At 37.7% G+C, this 20,524-nt stretch overlaps 1 protein-coding gene across 1 annotated transcript in view; it reads right to left on the reverse strand.

Moving 5' to 3' along the window:
• Positions 1-16,450, reverse strand: part of LOC104467612 (laminin subunit alpha-2-like) — a gene marked incomplete at both ends in the record, with an annotated part of 22,915 nt that extends 6,465 nt beyond the window's left edge. Inside the window, 6 exons of the mRNA XM_010081442.1 lie at positions 806-1,042; positions 3,510-3,646; positions 6,962-7,142; positions 10,047-10,310; positions 11,312-11,418; positions 16,239-16,450. Of these exons, the coding sequence (XP_010079744.1) occupies positions 806-1,042; positions 3,510-3,646; positions 6,962-7,142; positions 10,047-10,310; positions 11,312-11,418; positions 16,239-16,450 (1,138 nt within the window). The remainder of the gene's footprint in view (positions 1-805; positions 1,043-3,509; positions 3,647-6,961; positions 7,143-10,046; positions 10,311-11,311; positions 11,419-16,238) is intronic.
• Between the last annotated feature and the right edge of the window lie 4,074 nt (positions 16,451-20,524).

Here is a 20,524-nt window from a genome sequence, read left to right on the forward strand (position 1 = left end):
TTCCTCCTAAACTGTATTGATTCTTGAGGTATTCCAGTCCAATTCATGATCTTTCTATTTTTCCAATCATGAAGCTTTTCAAAGACCCTCTAGATTGTAGTTCTACTGCTTAGCATGTTAACTTCTACCTTCTTCAAATCGTCAATATTCTCAAATCTGTTGCTGGTCAATTCTGTCATCTGTGTCACTGATGAAGGTATTGGCTCTAGGATACTCAGCTTGCTGGCTACCAACTGCATGTCACACCACTGATTATTGCCCTTTAAGTTCAGCAATCCAGGCATCTTTCAAACCACCTCAGTGTGCTGTTCTTCCAAGAACAATTCCAAATAAGAATGCTGTGGGTCATGATGACAAAAGAGATTACTTTAGTGATTCTGAATTGGATGCAGTCTACTCAGAAGAGCAAGGTACTACTGCAGTGAATTCTACTCATAAAATGATCAATGCACTGTGGCATACTGTTATTACTGATGTGTTTGCTTTTAATTTGATGAATATCTGAACAAGAATTGTGTTGAATGGGGTTAAATTGGCAACAGTTCTGTAAGAATAGGAAGAAAGATAAAGTGAGAAGAGAGCCTAAGAAGATTCTATCCTGGCAAGTGTTAGTGTACGAAAAAGGAACTGATACGTACTTAAGTCTTTAAGTTAGAACCCTCCCACAGCAGTTAGCAAATGCACTATGAAAACCAGCTAGATTTCCTTGCATATATCGTTGGAATATGCAAGTACACATGTCAATGAATTCAGGAACAAACTTCTCAGCAGCTATAAAACCAGATTACAACCTTCATTGTCCTACCTTGCAGCTGCATTGGCCAGTATGATCAATGCATGAACACTTCCCCAATTCTGTATCACAGCTCTGTGGATCAGTCCCTGCCAGGAAGCACTGACAGGCAACACATTGTGGATAATTCCAGTAACCCATCCTGCACTCAGTGCATTTATCCCCAGAGAATTCAGGGCGGCAGAAGCAACAGCCTGTATTGAAGTCACACTGAGAACTCAGGGCTCCAACGATGCTGCAGTCACAGGGCTAAAAAGGAGAGAAACAAGGAGAAAATCACAATTGTGCTTCTGGAAAAAACAAAAAACAAACAAGCCAACAACAAAGAAAAAAGCAACTCACCTTTTTCAAGTATCTGTAAATATAGCAGTGAATTTCCACTGTCCAAAGGTAACATATCTGAATTATAAGGCTAGGCATTTATCTTTATTCAACCTGAGTCAAGCAATTACATTTACAACACTGTTTTCTTTTTGAACAGATGCTACTTATCACTGATAAGTTTGACAGTGAAATCAAATAAATCCAAAAGAGTCAAGACACGGGGATACTTTGAGGACAAAATTAACTTAAAAACTATAAGTGCCCTCTAAAAAGTGCTTTTTATGTAAATCCTCTGCAGGGTATGTTCAGACTACTTTACTAAAACTGGAATTGCTCAGGGGCAGTGATTCCAGTGGAATCTAGTTCAATGTTTATTACTCTTCCATCAGAAAGGTATCTATCTTCTTTGTACAAACAGGGCTCTCAGATGACAGCAATTTACACGGTAAGGGATAGAGACTTATGTCATGTGGTGTACTGGGAAGTAAACTTGCTCATAGAATGAGACTTGCGCAGACAGATAAGGATAGAAATAGGTGATTTGCCAGAGGGTCTAGATATTGAGTACAGAAGTAAGTAGCAGACAAAGCTGCATGCTTCCAAAGAACAGAAGTATCCCTCATTGCTATTACTATACAGTGACTGTACTGCAAAGTTAGGACAGGACATTTGCTGTGACCACTGCCATATGACCAGAATCTCATATGGAGAAGTTCAGCTTGCAGAAGCAAACTCAGTGCCAGTAGTACAGGTTATCACAGTAAGTGACATGGATAGACTTGCTAAAACTAAGGACAAAAAGTTGAAAAAGAGAGGAAGAAACAATGGATTCAGTTTCTAAGCACAACTGTTTATTACCTGAATACTTACAGAACCTTTCTTCTGATCTGAAGAGACCATTTATAAAGAAGCTGATTATACACAGGAAATATTCAAATTCAATATTTACTGAATACCAGATAAACTATTTAACTACTGGTTAAATGTTAGACTGCTAGACTACTACCTAAACTAAGAAATAAATTCTGACAAAAAGAACCTTATTCTACAAGATACATTTGAACATAAAGCTTAGAAAGCAAATTGTCCACCATATACTGAAATAGCTTGGTGTGCAATATCAAAACCTAAACTACAATCAGATGTTATGTTTGTTTTGCAAGCAAGCAGTTTTGTGCAATGTTCTCTATTCCCTGAGGCACGACAGCCCTGGAAATCTTCTACAGAGTGTGAGCAGGATATTCACATCTCACTTTGCAGAAATTAGCTGCAACATACTTAAAGAGATGTGGACTGATAGATCATTACTAATTTAGATGGTGCCATAACTGCCATACTAATGTGCTCACATAAAAGATAATCAGTGAATATATTTCAGAGCTCAAACAGAAGTCTTCAACCTCATTCAGCTGGTTTCAGAAGCCAAGAGTCTGTATCACAGCAGCACAGAAGAGGTTTCACAAGAGGAGCTTTCCATACATACAAAAAATAAATCATTTTTGATAAATAGTTTGCAGCCTGAGCTACATGACAAATAGCCTTTTAAGAAAGAGCATTAATGGTGTATGACCACGTTCAGACAAGACACAGTTTTCTGGAGCAACTGTAGCAGTACTATAAATCCCTTATCACCAATAGCAGAGAGAAGACCACATTTGAACTTTGCATAATATTCACTGACACCCATTTTCAACCTTAATCAAATACTGCCCCCCTTAATGGAAAAGCAGGATATAACAACAGCTTTCATGGCCTTTTTGACATACTATAATTATTTTTCTATTTCTTCTCCCTTCTTTCCTCCCCTTCAGAATTTTTAAACTGCTTCAAACACTGGAATAAAGTTTTCAAGGATAATGAGAAGGCTTATTTCCCCTCTAAGAACACAGGAAGAAAGTGCATTTTACAGTTAAGTTGTCTATTCCTTTTCTTCTCTCTTTACTGTCTTTTACACACAAGTTGAAACCCTTCTCAAGTAAACTTCAAGTACAAATTCCCAGTGGTACCACAATTAGGGCCAAAGTAAAGTTGTTCTCTAAAGGCAGTGTCAGTTACCTGTAACTATGCATCTATATACATTGTGCAATACTGTGGTAGTCTCCTCAATCACGTTAAACACAGTTATAATAAAAGAAACCAGGCTCAAACAGGTCACTGACTCCGCATGACAGCAGTATAAACAGAGCGTTCGGTGTTACAGGCTGCATACCTGAGACAGAGGATCTGTAGGACTCAGTAACAGATTGCCAACACACCACAGTCCGATACCAAAATTCACAATGCAAAGACAAATCATGATTTACAAACCTAAAATTGTTTTCCATCTCCAAATTACAGCATTTAACCCATGGGAAAGAGGTAACACACGCAGAGAAAATAGAGATCCACTCACCTTGCAGCCACGGACAATGTCATGGCCCCAGTAATTTGGTACACATTTGTCACACATCTCTCCAACTGTATTGGGAGGGCAGATACAGCGGCCGCTGATGGGATCACAGTTATTACCAAAATGTGAACACTCACAGGCTTCATGGGAGACAGAAACAAATAAAGCAGAGGAAAAGTTACCTCTTTATGTGACACCTAGAGAGCAGACCCTAACAGGTCACAAACCAGAAGCAATGCAACACAGGTTAACTGAAGCTGAAGTAACTGCAATGAGAACAAAACTGGAAAAATAAAGGCACCATCTGTAGAAGTGCAGAGAATTCTGAGATGGTGCATTCATGACATAGCTGTGGGAATATTGCTGTACAGTTTCTGAGCCCAGGCTATCTTGCAGAAGAAGCCACCTGACTGCATCTGAGCCCTCTATGCAGTTTATTTAGCCTCTTCCACCAGTCTGAGACAACCTCCTGAAATTTCTGCTCCTGTAAACAGGCTTTTCTTAAAGGGCAAAAAAGGTGCTTCAGTTTCTTTTTCCCATTCTACTCCCTTTTTTTCAGGTTACATCTATTCTCTCTTGGGAGGGCAACAACAACGTGCCTCTGCACAGGAAACTGGGATTCTTTGCAGGTTTTGTTCTGTTAAAAAACATTTTGGTTTTGGAAGCAGTTCCAAAAGTGGTCTTTGCTCTTAAAGCATTATTAAGTGAAGAACTAATTGGTGGCAAATGTGGATTCAAGGTATTTAAGTGATAAGCAGTTATGAGGCACAAGGCACACCCAATTGCCTGAAGGAGCAGAACTGGTGCATGGTTATTTTCAAACCCACCGTCAATGTTACCCCTGAGGTCAGAGCAAAAGCATGATAAGCAAACTATGACTCTCTCAGTGATAATCTGTTCCTTGAGGTGTCTATAGGGCAGTGTAACATAAAGTTCATTGTTGAGGGCTGTATTTATGTTCATTGCCGTTACTGTACGAAATTCTTCAATTCAGAGTAAAACTAGAAAATAAAAAATGTGCAACGACAGAAATCATATCTATAGTTCAAATAAGAAGTGACCTTTATTTTTCCCCATCAATGCTTTCAAATTAAGGCAACTGATGCAAAGAAAGTAGTAAGTTTTGCCTCCATCATGCCAGGAACAAGACGTTTTGCATGTCACATAAAATCTTTTGACACACTTTGGCTTGAAGATGTTTCAGAATACATCTCTCATTGGAAGACTGAGGCTTTCAGATGTGACAGCTTTTCTATGGGCTTCCAGTTCTTATACAAAATTGTTTCAAAAGGCATGGAGGGGAAGAAAGTGATACACCAGTATTTTTTGCATTTTTACTTTTAACATTATTACAAAGAATACAGAAAATATACAACACATTTGTTGCAAGCGACAGTGAAATAGAAATCTCTTTTGTATCTTTGCTGCTAGAATATCAACACTAACTGATGATGCTTTACAGGTTTTTTTAGGCTTATGGTTTTTTATTGCACAAGAGAAAAATCAAATTATATTCCTTTTGGATAAATGTTAGATAAAAGAGGTCCAATATTTTATTCGATAGTTAACTGTCACTATGGAATTCATTTTTTGTGCACTTTCTTCCTAGCACGATTCAATATACTTTTATTAAATTTCTGGTTTTCTCTGTGATTTGTAATTTAATTCTTTTTTTTTTTTTGTCATTTGAAGGAATACATAAAAAGCCTAACAAAAGTAAGTGGGGGAAATCGGCATTTTGAAAACAAAATTCCTTTCCCTCTGTTCTATTAACTTTGGAACTTCCAAAAATCTGAATTTTCTGAACATCTTTAGCTGTTGCAGTTACATAAAATATTTTATAACCACAGACAGATACAGTTATCTTTAAAATATTGTTTGGATTTACACTACTTTCCCATTTCATCGCTGTTCTTTAAACTCCATCATTTCAAGTTAAGATTTTAATGTGAAATCTTCTCAATTGCCCTCTCATTTTCCTTCCCCAGTTGTATGAAATTAACAACATTTTGTAGTATTTCACAATAGTGATGTGCTTTTAAACTGTGAAATGTTAGAATAAGAGACTTATCATGAAGATAAACTATAGTATTTTTTTTTCCCTCCATATATGTGCTAAGGGCATATGCAATTATCATTTGCATTTTATTGCAAGCAGTCACACCAGGGAGCCTGTGACCCAATCTTTCCCTTTTCCAAGATGCCAACATGTTTGCACTTTTCAAAGTGGTAAACGTTTTCTGAGCCCTTCCTTCCCTTGGGAGAAAATACCATAGGGTAGTGTTTTCAAATATGATCTATAATCCAGCCTGGCTCAAGGTTTAGCAACACTACAGATGAAACTGAATTTTGCTGCATAGATGTGGGTTTCGAGGTCTCAATGCTCCTTCGATAAAAAAAGAGTAAAAAAAGGCAGAGAGTTAGGCTTGCTGCTTCTGCTGCCATTCTGGATGGGAAAGGAGGAGGAATAATATACCAGGCAGGGTGATTTCTGCTTCTGGATGGAATACATCTTCTGCCTGAAGAATAATAGCAGCAATACTCTTGACTTTATAAAACTCTGCCACCAAAGAATGCTGTGGAGTCATTGCCATTCTGGTATTCCAGCAGTCCGCTGCACTAGGTAACTATCTATGTCTCCCATTATTACACCTAAATGAGTCTATGAGACTCTAAAAATACAGTTCTGCTAGCAAAGATGGTTATTTCCCTCGGAAGAGACCTATTGATTAGATTCTTTTTGATGTAGCATCTGTACTGCTTTACAGATAGAAAGCATTCATTTCAGTGTTTGACCTAATGCCCAAAAGGACAAACATAAATGTAAAGAAGTGGCTGGATATATTTATGTCTGATGCTAGAGTTTCAGCATTTGGAAAAACATACTTTACATGTGTTTTCACAAGCGATATAGTACAGGATTCTATCTGAAGATCTTGTTGTACACAAAAAATATAGAAGTAAGCAAGATCCTAAATATTACTGCATAGAAATTTAATAAAAAAGGATCAGCCATGTAAGGACAGTGAAAAGGTTTGGGATAAAAGAAGAAGCAAAGGGATATTTTTTTCCTTTTTTTTCCATTCTCATCCCTTCACAGCTCATGTGATTTAGCAAGCACCTTAATCAGCCTTCTATGACACTCTTACTGTAACTAAGTTATAGGAACTTCATAGGAACTTTTTTCAAAGAAAGTAGTTGGAGAAAAGGACATTCCTGTTCCTTCTAAACATAGTAGATTAGCCATAAACTGAAAAAACACCAGGAATTACTTGGGTCTTTTGTTCTTGCCTATCACCATCCTTGACAATTGACTGATTTACAGGGCTCCCTATGAAAATACCTACTTGTCAGGAAAATTTGTTAGGTAACCCAAAACCAGATAAACTAGAATCTTAGTAATAAATAAGAAACAATTAAATAAATCTGCAATTGGCTGCAAAGAATTTACATACGAGTACAGCCTCCTTCTTCAAAGTTGTAAAATCCATGAGCACAACGGTCACACTTCTTTCCTGTCACTCCAGGCTGGCAATAACATTGCCCATCTCCATCGCAGTCAAATGACTTGGAACCAAAAGAGTTGCAGTTGCAGGGAACACATCCTGTGGAAGACTGTAAGCCAAATGTTTCAGGCTGCCACAGAGAGAAGAGCAGTTAGTACATGGAATGATTATCAGGAGAAAAGAGGAAAAGCTGAGAGTGTAGGGAGATCAAAGTGGTTCTTTCCTCTTTATCACTTAAACACTACTCTTAACAGACTGAATTGTAGTGGTAAAACACTGGGGCAAGGGCACCAAATACCCTACACAGCTGAAAAAGTATAAAGATTTCATAATGTTACCTGATGCTATAACAAATGTTCTGCAATGTAACGCATTTCCTATGAAGCCGTGTTTCCATAAGTACAATTCCCACATGAAATGGAATGAAGGTTAGTGCCATACACATATCCTGTGTCTAGATTGTAAGATCATGTTATCCAGAGATTGTTGCTAAGAGAGTGAATTCAAATTCTTAGTTATGAATGGAGATTGATTCAAATGGAAAGTCTCTGAACAACTAGATTTTATCTCCTCTGACCAGGGGCAATGTCTGTATACAGTATTCTGTAACTCGAGGGCATTTCTTTGAATTATACTTAGGAATAACTTTAAAAGAACATAGATATAATGTATTTGTATATGTTACAAGCAAATAATGCGAATTATCTATTTTTAAGATAAAACCTCTGTGTTTGGGTTAGGTCTGAGAGTAAGATAGAAGTTATCAATGAACCACTGTTTCTCTTCTATTTTCATTCTTCACTTTCTTTTCTGTATTGAGTACTGTGAAGTTTCTACAGAACTAGAATAGATGTTATCAACTACAGTAAAAAATTTCCTCCTTTACTCCACTAGTGGAGTGCAAGAAGTATACTTATAAAGAAAGGAAGACATATGCTCATTTGTACACTGTAATATGGAGTTCTGCACAAAGCCTTTAACCAATAGACCCCATGGGTTTCACTGCACCAGCTAACAGAGGCCCCTAAGAGCAAACTGTTTGATATTCAGATTCTGAACTCAGTCTTGAGCTAGAGTGACTTAAAATGGGAGTACTTTTCTACTTTTTTTTTTCTGGTATGATGATTTTCAGAGAATATTGAAATCCAAATCATATTACTTACTTAACTTGAAATTGATGTTACAACATTTAACAGTAGAAATCTATCAGACACTTTGCTAGGAAAGCAAAATGTTAAACATGAGATATTAAAAAGATCACTGCTAATTAATATAAATGGAACACAGTGGAAAATATTTACTTTTACAATGTACTACTCTGGACCCAGGTATGTGGTGTTAGACTTTTACCTAGCATACATCAGTACAGATTTTTCAAGTCAGTGGAGCTGCACTGACTTATATTTTACATGATTTTGTTCTGCAGTGGAACCCCTAACCTCTTATAAAAGTCCTGACATCTAATCTCTGAGGTTAATACTGAAGTTCCACATTCCCATAGAGAATCTGCTGACAGGTATCAGAATTCTATGGTCAGAATTTGGCCTGAAAGATCATATGAACATAAGCAAATGCTTGATTATACATATAATAAAATCTTACACCAATTTTAATTTCAAAATTCTATATTGAAATTCTTTGCCAATTATATACTTCCTCACGACAAAACATGGTTTATTAGAGAGAAAGAAATACTCAAACTCATATAATTAAACTCCAAAGTTCAGTTAAATATACAGACTATTTCTAAAGATTTCTTTTCCACAGAAAGAGACACACAGAAATGTGATATGCAAAAATCTCAGGACAGACATTCAGACTAATGCAGTGAAGTAACCAATGAACAGCATGCAGCTCAGTTCACAATAGAAAGTTTGATATTATCTAATAAATTCTGCTTATAAGGGTGAAAGCCAGAAGAAGTCAGATACACTAGTACTCCACACTGCATGAAGGAAGAAAAGATCACTAGCATGCTGGGTTGTATTCTGTGATGAGCTCTGCACAAAGACATTTTGATTAGTCAAGCAAAGCCCCAAGATGAACTGCCAAGTTAAGCCCTCAGCAAAGCTTGTTTACACAGAAATTCTATGAAACACATTTACTGAACAAGAAATAAGATCCTGGATGACAATGAGGAAATGCAATGAATTTTCTGAATGTGTCGTTATATTTTGTTCCTGTATCAGTGTGTGTTGACTGTTTGTGTGGGCAACACAGTTACATATTATATGTTAAACAGGTAAAAGCTCATGTTCTCCAAGGGAATCCATATGAGCAAATATGGCATGGGTCCTAGAGCCTGGTTGAGGAGGAAAAACACTGCCAGGTATTTCTCAAAAAGAGTGTGCTAAGTGCGGAGGTTTTGAGTTGCAGGGAAAAAATCCCAACATTCCTAAAACACTGTTCTGTTAGAATCAGTCGCACTGTAACTACTTCATTTTAGGAAATAAGTGGCTTTGTTGGTATGTGATAAACAATGAATACTTCTGTCATTTTGGGCATTACATTCAAGTAATGGGCACTTCGCCTGGTTAAAAATGGCTCAGATAACGGGCCGTCTTCACTAATGAGAACTTTTACCACCAGTTATGTTTGATATTTCAAGATTAGATCTTAACACTTTGCCTCTGGGACTGATCCTTCTCACCAACTCCTTAAGCTTCTCCTTCTTGAATTGTTAGAAGAGGAAGTCTTATCCTGACAAAGGCCATGAAAATCCCACTGACTCCGTTGATGTATGTACATCACCCATATATTTTGTGCATACTGCTGTTCATGGTGTTGCTTTTGGACTTATTCTGGTATTTGACTTTTGGCCTACATTGTCGTTTGCACTATGAGAAGCCCTAGAAGTGGGGGAATATCCCAAAAGGCTGCCTGTCTTCTGAGCCTGTGTGTTTCTTGATAATTTTGTATATTGCAGCACACATATTATAAATTAAAACAACAAAAAAATCCCCAGTCTGTGGAAGCTCCAAACACAAGCAAATATGAGATTTCAAACCATGCAATGCACACAGTTTCTGATTACCAGAGGAGCAGGCTGGTAAGCACCCCGTGGGCACCCACTGGCACTGCTGACACCCCATCTCCGAGGGGGAACTCGGATCTGCTGACTGCTTTGTGCATTTTCTTTCAGTTTAGACACCTGTCTGCTGATTTCACAGTGTCTGCCCACGAATCCTGATTTGCAGATACATCTTCCTGACATATCACATTGCAGTGACATGGATCCTAAAGCACTGCAGCCACAGGGTACGCAAAACAGCTTTTCTGGGGCCCAGAAGTAGCTGGGCTTTAAGAATGAAAAGTAAACACAGTTAGAAAGTAAAGATAATGAAACTACACCACATAAAACAGTACAGGAATAAAGTTAGTCATAAACAGAGTAGTAAACAAAGATTAATTCTAATCAACCACCAATATTGTATTAACAAGCTTGAGATATTTGCTGTGTAGCTTACACAATCTGTGCAAATACCTTTGCTACCAACAATTTTTCTTTGAATGGCCTCTTTAAATACTGTTGAAAACAAAAGTGCGAGCAAACCACTTCACAAATTATGCAGTTTTACAGAGTGAAAATAATCCTTGTGATTTCTGCAGAATTATTTATGTGCTTTAAATTATACACATGTGGGGGTGTTCTCAGGACACATGCCTAACCCAAGAGTCCTCATGCTGAACTAGAGAAACATGCAGCCAGCTACAACGTATTCCTTAGCAAACTGAAGACAACTCTGAAAGTTTATGAAACTCTGTTTTTTACAGTGATTTATGAGACAGTAGAACAACATCAAGGCAAAAGAAACTTTCACCAAAAAGGAATACATTATTTGGACAATACAAGAAGAAACACTAAGAAAAATAAAACAGGAACATTCACAGCAGAAGTTGACATCCTGCTTTTTTTAAAAATCAGATGCTACTAGACACTTTGCAACTTTCTTCACAGAGGGATTATGCCCCAGAGTTGCAATATTTTTAACTAATTTATTTATATGAAACTTTCAGAATATAAAGTGTATTTACCATATAAAAAAAATGTAGTTCTATACACAGGGAGGTTTAAAATATATGCACTGCATACAAATGCAATGTTCTGTGTTTTATTCTAGAAAACATTTAGAAAACATTTTAAAAACAGCCATTTTACCTTTCTGTACATAAGAACCCTCCACATATGTTCTTTAAGTGAAAAATGAACAAAAAAAGAAAAACCATCCAAAACCAAATTATATTTAGTTATGAGGAACATGGAAGAAAGCCAAAAGGAAAACCATTAATTTCACTCACCTTGCAGATGTCACACCTGCGCCCAATCACGTTGGCTTTACAGTCGCATTGGCCCGTCCGAGAGTCACAGATCTCTGAGAAGGAGCCATTGATGTGACAGTGACAGGCTGCAGAGGAAGAAGAAGGAACTCGTTATGTGTTTCCTGAAGCTAAATTCAATAGCCAGATGTTCACAGTGCAGCTTTTGCCACCCTGCAAAATCCAGGAGGCAGGCCTGAGTAAAGCAGGAAGGTGCCAGTCGCATACGGTGACAACACACGTTAACCTACACATATTCATGCAGAACTTTGCTCCAAATTATTGCAATGATAAATTTTGCCTCAAATTCATAAACAATTTCTTTAATATGCTCCTCCCAAATCAAACCATGATGTTTAGGGCACCTTATTGAGTACATGATGATGGAAAAATAAGGTTTTAAAACAGTAACTTTCCCTTTACATTTTAATTAATGACAAATTTCTGGACAGAGGAGGTGGTAGTGGGGAAGGCAGGGCTCGCTCTCTCTCTCTCAGAAGCTGCTCCCTCAGAACAGCCTGGCCATTAGGCCAAAACTTAGAGTGGGCAGGGTGGCACTGAGAGAAAAAAACCAACCCAAACCAAACAAAACCAAACCGAAAGAAAATCAAAAAATAGAGTACAGACCCTTACACAGGGTGTGTACAGGATGCAGTCATGGCAGGTGTGGGTGTTACTGCTCTGCACGCTGGTCCTGCTGCCCTGGAGTCCAGCCCATGTTCTGGTAGTAGGCAGGAAATATTGGCAGGCTGAGGACCCAGATCAAGGTTACCTCCAGGGGCCTCGCCATGGGGGCTGTAACCTCCTCAGCCCCCCAAGAGCTCCTCCTCACTGCCAGCACCCTGGAGTACAGCTGAAAAAGAGACTGAGGATTATCTGCTCCCATGACTCTCTGGTACCTCTGTCTCAGCAACAGCATCACAGTTCCCAGAGGAAATGTAACTCAACCAACCAGTCTAACTCATCACAACGCTCTCCTAAGGATTTAAAATGGCAATGGAAAGGAACTGCTGTTTCTTGCAGAAAATAACAATGCTTCTGGCTTCTAAATTCTTATGCTTTAGGAGAAGATAAGATTTTGGGAAGCTTTTATCACCCTTTGTGTTCTTCTACCACAATTCTTTTGGCACGCAGAGATTAGGAAAAAATCCCTTTAGCACTCACAGTAGAGAGGAGGGATGTGATCAAGTGTCTCAGGGACTATGACCATGTAGTCACCAATTCCATCAATATGAGCCGGTTCCTGCACGTCCCTTTTTCTTTTTTTTTTTTTCCCCCCAGAGGGGAATTAATCCACACCTCTATATTGATTATCAATGTACTCTGTAAACCAGGGCTCCAACCCACTTTTTGCCTTCCTGCATGTGATCAAGTGTCTCAGGGACTATGACCATGTAGTCACGAATTCCATCAATATGAGCTGGTTCCTGCACGTCCCTTTTTTTTTTTTTTTTTTTTTTTTCCCCCAGAGGGGAATTAATCCACACCTCTATATTGATTATCAATGTACTCTGTAAACCAGGGCTCCAATCCACTTTTTGCCTTCCTGCAGTGCCCTGACTGCATGTGTTGGTCTTTTCCTCAACCTGCCAGCCTCATTTTAAGAAACACTTAAGATGTCCCAACAGTAAACACATAGTGGTCACATACTTGCATGTCACAAGGTGCCATTTGAGACAAAGCAGTTATATCTCTTCTATAGATAGACTATTACAACAGGAGCTTCCTCATTACTTTATTGGTCTTGCCACATTGTAAATGGAAAGGATTATTTTTCTGTCAGTCCCCTCCCTTTGCAGGTATTCTGCAAAAGTTGTTTATTTTAAATGAAAGTGACTTTATGGGTTGCTAGTTGTTTCATAGCCTTATTTCTCAAATGTTTGCAAAGACATCTTGCATTCTGGAATAAGAAACAAAAATATGTTGGGCTCTCATATCAGTCGGGTAACACTTTCAGAGATTTTGGTCTTTTTCTGTTTTGTAATACATTTTAAAAATGTAAACACTTAAAACCACTTCTGTAATTAACATAGCTTCTCCTTCTACTCTCACACTGTACACAGTGATGAGTATAACAAATATATATTTTGAGCATCTTTCTAATCAAAATGGTCAGCAGTGAAAGATGATGTGAAAGCTCAGACTCAACAAACCACAGTTCTCAACATAAATTAAACAGTATTTCACCAACCTTTTTACACAGACATGAAAAAACAAAGCTTGTCTTAGTTGAATTGTTTTGCTTACCAGGCGTATGACACCACAAGAATCAATAAGAAAATCTACACTGATTTTATAAACAGATGAGTTTTTTCCTATTTGTATTATATATCACCACAAACAGCATGCCATATTCTTAACTCAGCCACAGATGACTGAGTGTAATACAGTGGTAAGGCAGAATTTGGAAGCCAATACTGTTTTTCTTGGCTCTGTCAGTACGTACACACAGAAGAAATATACAGTCAGGGCCATTCATCTACTAAACTGTAACTTAATCTGATAAATTGCATTTATCTCACCTAAAGCCTTCCCATTCATTCACCTCTACTGGGAAAATTAGCTATTGTCCAAACCTCCAAATGGTTGCCATAACACAGTACAGTCTGTCAGACAAATTTGTCTTACTTTCTCCCAAAATTACACTGGTCAAGACCCTTCTCATTCCTTCTCGATTTGTAAAAATATTTAGGCATGTGTATTTATAATCAACCTACGCACTTACCTCCAACAGCTGTATCTATGCAGTGGCACGTAGGCACACCTGAATATTTGCTTTAATTCATCTTATGTCACTTAGCTCTATTACCATCAGCACTACCTCCAGGTACTAGCTTCAGCACACTGTGCTGTTCCACACCAAAAACCTATCTACTAGAATCAAATCAAATAAGCCTAGGACATTTTCTCAGTGTTCTTAGATTTATTATTTTGTACAGATAAACCAAGAAATTCAGAGACACTATAGTAATAGAAAGTTGTACTATCATTTGAAAAGTTTAATGCACATGACAACAGCACTGTACTGAGAAAGAGCCAGAAACATTTCAAACAATAATTTGAAAGCAAAATTCATGCTTTGCAATACCCTTGGATTTGGCTTTTTAATAAGGAATGAAATTGAAAACAACAAAGTAAAGGCACAGTCCCTCTGATATTGTAGCTGCAGGGCAAACTTAGTGGATGTCTGCAAAGGAAATAAAAAATCATATGCAAAAAAGAAAACCCACACGAAAGATGGAGAGTAGACGAATACAAGGTAACTGAGCACAAGGCTATGAATACATTAGGGGACTCACCTTGTCAGTGATACTAACAACAAAAGCAAAGCTCGTAATTCTACATTAAATATGTGTTTATTTTTAATATTTTTAATTGTATGTTTTGTGAACTTTCCTCATATTACATCTCTTTCCTATAGTAGCTGCCACTACTGCAGAAACGTTCAAAGCAACAGTCCTATTGATGCCTCAGGAATGGTGACAAGCTACTGGAAGCTATGATTTTTGAAATACACTTCTTTTTAAACCACATTACACACTTAACACCCTAACTTATATGACATCATTCATAACATTAACTCATGCAGAGCATATATGTGATTGTCCAACTTTTATCCAGCATTGTACAAAGTAGGTACAGGAAGCATTTACACAGGTATATGTCTTCATGGCTATCCATGATTTTACATATATCAGTGTTTATTAGCCTTAGCTGAGAAACCTGGTGATGTTCTGCATCTCACTGGCTGCCACGTAGTCTTTGGTGGTCCAACAGAATTTAATATTCTCACTGTCAAACTGCAAGCCACTAACAGAGTAAATCTTGGAAATGGATGGATGCCAGTGGCTCAGATTTTCATGCCTGCAACACATATTGCAGAAGTGTCCCTGTGTTCCTACACACAGAGCAATAAGACAATGGCCCAGCTTTTTTACTTGCAAAATTTCATCCTGATACCTTTGTACTCAATGGAGTTGCTCAGAGTTTATTACAATGAAAGAAAAGGATTAAATCCTCATGACTGTGAAATAGAATACTCTGCTCTTTCAGGACAGTTTGTAACCTGTTGTATTGCACTCCTCAGAATGGGGTGGAACAGTATGTGAAGAATATTTTTAAGTTAAAAGCACTTGTTCTGCCTAATAGCTGTGTTCTGAATTGTGCCAGATGGCTCAGACAGCACCACTGCCTCCGACAGAAGCAAAACCTCCTGCTCCTACCAAATCTTCCACTGCTCTCAACAATTTCCTGCAGTCACCATGGGGAAGTATGAGCTGGGGCTCATACTTAAAGATGCTACCACTCAGCTGAGAAGTAAGTAGCTTGCTGCAGCAGCAGGTATCTTCCTCCAGAGCACCTCAGAAAATTTGTCAGGAGGTTTGAGACTCTGCTTTGCAGGAGGTGGGAGAGTCTTGCCCTGTAAAAGGCAGCAGCTCCCAACTCTTACTGAGGTCATGCAGGTGGGAAGGACGTCACAAGTTCTGCCAAAGTTGGACCCTACAGTAACTGAAATATCACTCCCTCTTTTCAGCACCAATCTTACTAGTTAATCGGATTTCTCTGGATGGCTTATAATGGTTTTAGCAAAGTGTTTTCATTTATTTGTATTTATTTTTGTAGATCTGACATTTAGCATAACCTTTTGCATCCATTCAATGCTCTGCTGTCCCAAGTTTTCTTCCATATCTGCTTCATTACTGCTTCAGCTATTTTTAATAGGTTCTTTCTATTTACTTTGAAGTCTCCCTTTCCAGATGCAGATGCAAGTAAAACACTATCATAATTAGAGATGTAAGTACACCACATCATTCTCCTGCTCACACATACAGAGGCACAGTCTTCCTCTTAGTAACATGGATATATGATAGATCAATACTGTCAGGAGCAGTAGAATTTCATGACTTACGTTGACAGTTCCTTGCATCAAGAGCATCGCCAAAATATCCCTCAGCACATCTCTCACAATATTGGCCTGTTGTACCTGGCTTACATATCAGGCAAGCACCAGACAAGCTGTCACAGCTGCCAGGAATGGAGAAGTCAAGGTTGTCATTACACTGGCATGGCTGGCACGATCCCCCTGGTATTAGAGGTTGTCCAAAATAGCCTTCTGCACACCTACAGTAAAAGACATAACCAGTTAAGACCCTTAAATAATACTCTTATTAGAAACATTTAATTTTGTTGCCTTGCTAATCACCAAAAATGATTTGATCTTTCAAGTATTTCTTAAGCATCTTTTTTTTCTCTCTCCCTCTTTCTCCTTTTTAACAACACTGTAGATAGAGTACCCGCTGAAATCCTGCCAGTTCTGCTAGTAATTAGATTTCAGTGGGAGAAAAATCTTGTCACTGGCACTGAAGACGAGACAAAGCATAATAAGAAATCTGTCTATTGGCACAGTAGAGGAATTCAGGTCCATGTTAGATAGGCTTTGTATTTCAGCACATCATGTCTAAATGTTCTGTACTCATTTACCAACAAGCTCGATGATTTTTTTCCTGTACCTTAAAAACTTGCTTTGTTTAGAAAAACAAGTTTAGAAAGTAATATAGACATAAATTTCGTTACCTAACAAGATCCTCCCCTGACTTAGCCTTCCCCTGATCTACTACATGATCAGATTTGTTTAAGTAACAGATTGCTAACCTCTGTGTACAGGTAGGTAACAAAAAGATTGCTCATTACCAAAGGAACTATGTTGGTGTGTACTATACCTTTCATATTTTAACAGAGATGTTTAAAAGTATCACTTTCTTTTCCACTTTGTCCACCAGCAATTTCCTGTGAGTACTATGTAAAACAGGTTAGTGAATCTGACCTAACATGAGTGTGTATTTAAAGCAAATTACTACTTGTCTCACAGCCTATTATTTCCTGTTCTGGTCTGCTTTCCCTTTCCATTACATTTGCTCAAACTTCACAGTAAGAGCAACTTGTAGATAGTGAAGAAAAAGAAGAAAAATTGCCCAGATCCAGCTAATGAAGTTATTCATGTGCATCTCGGATGAACTCCACTTAGTGTAAAGCAAAGAGAAAGTACATAAAACACTGCATAAATTAATGTTTCCTACTATTTTCAAGTCAGTTTGAATGCAGTTCTAAAGGCTGAGGAAGGATTTTGGGTACCATCCTCTTATGGGAATGAAGAGCTCCACTATGCTTTCACTCTTGTCCCTGTATGCTCATCAAGTTTATCCTTTTCCTTGCATCAGAGTATCACATGAAGGTTCCAACTGGATCCTAAACAAAGTTGTCTTAACATTTATTAAGTATTATTCAATATCATTATCAAAGTTTATAAAAATGGATAATTCAAACCAGGAAGGAAATTAGAGTGAGATCTAATTGAACAGTTTGTTATTTGCAATAAGGTATTACACAAAGTAGGATCTTTACCATTTTCTAAAAATAACCACAAGGCAGACCACGGGTGAATAGTACGTATAAATAGTCCAGTGGTTTGAGTGCATGTAAGCACTCAGGAACATGAGTAAAATTTTCACAATCTAGCCTACTGTGCTTTACTCCTTTAGCATAGCCATCTCTCACAATTAACTCATCATAGCAACAAAACGTCCAAATCTTGTCATTAGAATAATTCAGGCATTTTATTTTTAGAACCTGTCATAAATGTAGGTGTGTCTTGTACCTCCTTATATTCCCTGCAAATAAATAGTTATTTTTTCCTTGGATGGAGGATATCTCAGCAACAAGAGAATACAGATTTTTAGCTTAATTTTGCTAAAACAAATTGACTTTTTTTTTCAGCAATGATATCTTCAGTTACAAAGGCCAGGAATGCAAAAAAATTAATGTATGTAACAATTAGTAGCCATGTTTTATCAAAGCCAAAGAATAACTGGATAATTTATGCAGTTATTTCACCTAAAATGAACAATGCGTGAAGTTCACCCACACTTTGCTGAGATCTGTCTCACTTATTACTGGCATATTTGCCATAAATCTGAATATTTTGGTAGTACTAATCCATTTGACTTCACTTAATATGTGTTCATTTTCCTCTTTCACTTTCATTTAGGGGTTAGTTTTGTATCTGACGCATTCAGAAACTTACTGAGCAGTTCGCAGAAAAAATACTCCAAGGATTTGTGAGAAATGTGCTGCTAATAATTTCTTTCTATTAATAGCAGGAGACCTTAATAAGTCTTTGTATTTTTATCAGTTTTAGACTTTGCTAATTAAAATTACCAAAACCCACTACCATCACATAGTTATGTTCTACTTATACACCTACATAATCTCGAATCCAGATTCAAGATGGTCCTGAAATGACAGGTAAACCAGTTAAGCTTAAAAGAAAATGGTGGGCATATATCTATGCATAAATACTTCCTTTTTTTCTCCCACTTCTCCTGAAGTTGCAGAGGAAGATTAAAAATCCACTTTCACTAATTCTATCTTTATTGCATTAAGGACATTTCCACTTTAGCTACTCTTCTCCAATTCAAAGCATTACATGTTTGGCAAGGTTCATATTGAGAAAAAGAAAAAAAACCTAAAAATATGGGTCATGGAAAATTACATTTATGTATTAAACAAGAAACATATCTGTATAAATGACTGCTAAGTACAACAGAACAACTCTGATACGAAAAAAAATAAACAACTGCAGGACTAAAAGCAGTGAAGAAAGATTGTTTCCATATTTTTCTTCCTTCCTCTATGCTCACCTTTACCTTCAAATGCAGGTGTGTCTATGACTGATCCTGTTTGTTTTTCTTTGGCATAACTGGTGCCAAATACAGGGCTACTATATATATATGTGTGTATGTATGTGTACTGGGTATGGCTGGGATGGAGCTAATTTTCTTCATAGCAGCCTGTATGGTGCTGTGCATACACACACATATGCACCCAAACACAGGCCTGTTTTACTTTTCCTTATATTTACTGAGAAAAAAACCCCTGAGACAGAGTTAATTTAGGCTGCAAATCCAAACACTTTAAAGTCTGGAAATACTACTATTACAGTTGCTTTTAAACTTAGGTGCATTCAACCTGTGTACAAAATCAGGCAAAAGCCCTTTGAAGAAGTGGCTTCTGAACAGGCAGTTAAAAATCTTAATTCAGGCGCACAACACAGATGTTGTATGACCAACTATAAATCTTGCATTTTCTAACATCAGGGTGTCTACTTTTGCAAGCTGTAAACAATCCTGCATAACACGTTTTTTGTATCAAATCTCCTGAATGTTTGACCCTTTTCCCATCAGCACTGCAATACAGACTTGTACTTCTGGCACTAGTGAAAGAATTACATTAGCTAGAAAGAGCAGCAGGTTAAAGCCAAGGAATTCACCAAGGACTGTGGCTGGTGGCACTCTGTGCTAGACCTGAAGAATAGGGACGGTGGGGTTGGAAGGAAGGACATGACCCAGCTCACCCTTCTCCTCTCACTTAAATGACACTGACCTCTCATCTCTCCTTCTGAGAGGAAAAGGTCACTGGAACGTTATTAATAAATGGAGTGCTACAGGAGAAGTTAGACTCTCACCCATTTTGCTTCTTTCCCCTAAAACTGTGTTTAAGCTCTTGTTTATCTCAAGACTGTGTAGTTAGAAAACGCGTATCATCATCCTGCAAATGTACTGGGCTCAAAGGACAGCTTTTTTACATTCTCATACACCCTTTCTACGGACTTGGGAGAGCGTCCGTCCTACTTCATACCCCTTGAGAACATGGGCAGTAAACAAAAGAAGAATATAAGTCTTTGATAAAAAGATTAAATGGGGAAGCTGGGCTTTCTTTACAATTACAGATATGTGGTAACTCCCAACACAGTTTAGATCTGCAATTATGTTGATGGTGTCAGGAGCCAGACCCCTCAGAATATTAAGCAATTTTGGCAATATCTACCTGAAGGGTTCAAGTGAGACAAGTAACAATTTTTTTTGACATTTTGCAATTCAGATGTGTGTGTGTAAATATATACACACATATAAAAGATCTTATCTCCCTAGGAGGCATAGGATGATTTTGGAGGCCAAATAAGTACAATAATGCATACGCCCACTTCATGATACGTGGTACATCATGATAATTTAGGACTGTTCAGTTAATGAATCATGTAGCTCCATTCACTTGTCGCTTTGCAGTTGCTAAAAAGAAAGAGAATTTAATGTAAACTCTTTTAGCAATTATACAATCATAGAATCATTAAGGTTGGAA

The sequence above is a fragment of the Pterocles gutturalis genome, unplaced genomic scaffold (genome assembly GCF_000699245.1).
Source record: "Pterocles gutturalis isolate BGI_N339 unplaced genomic scaffold, ASM69924v1 scaffold26704, whole genome shotgun sequence".
Classification (NCBI taxonomy): domain Eukaryota; kingdom Metazoa; phylum Chordata; class Aves; order Pterocliformes; family Pteroclidae; genus Pterocles; species Pterocles gutturalis.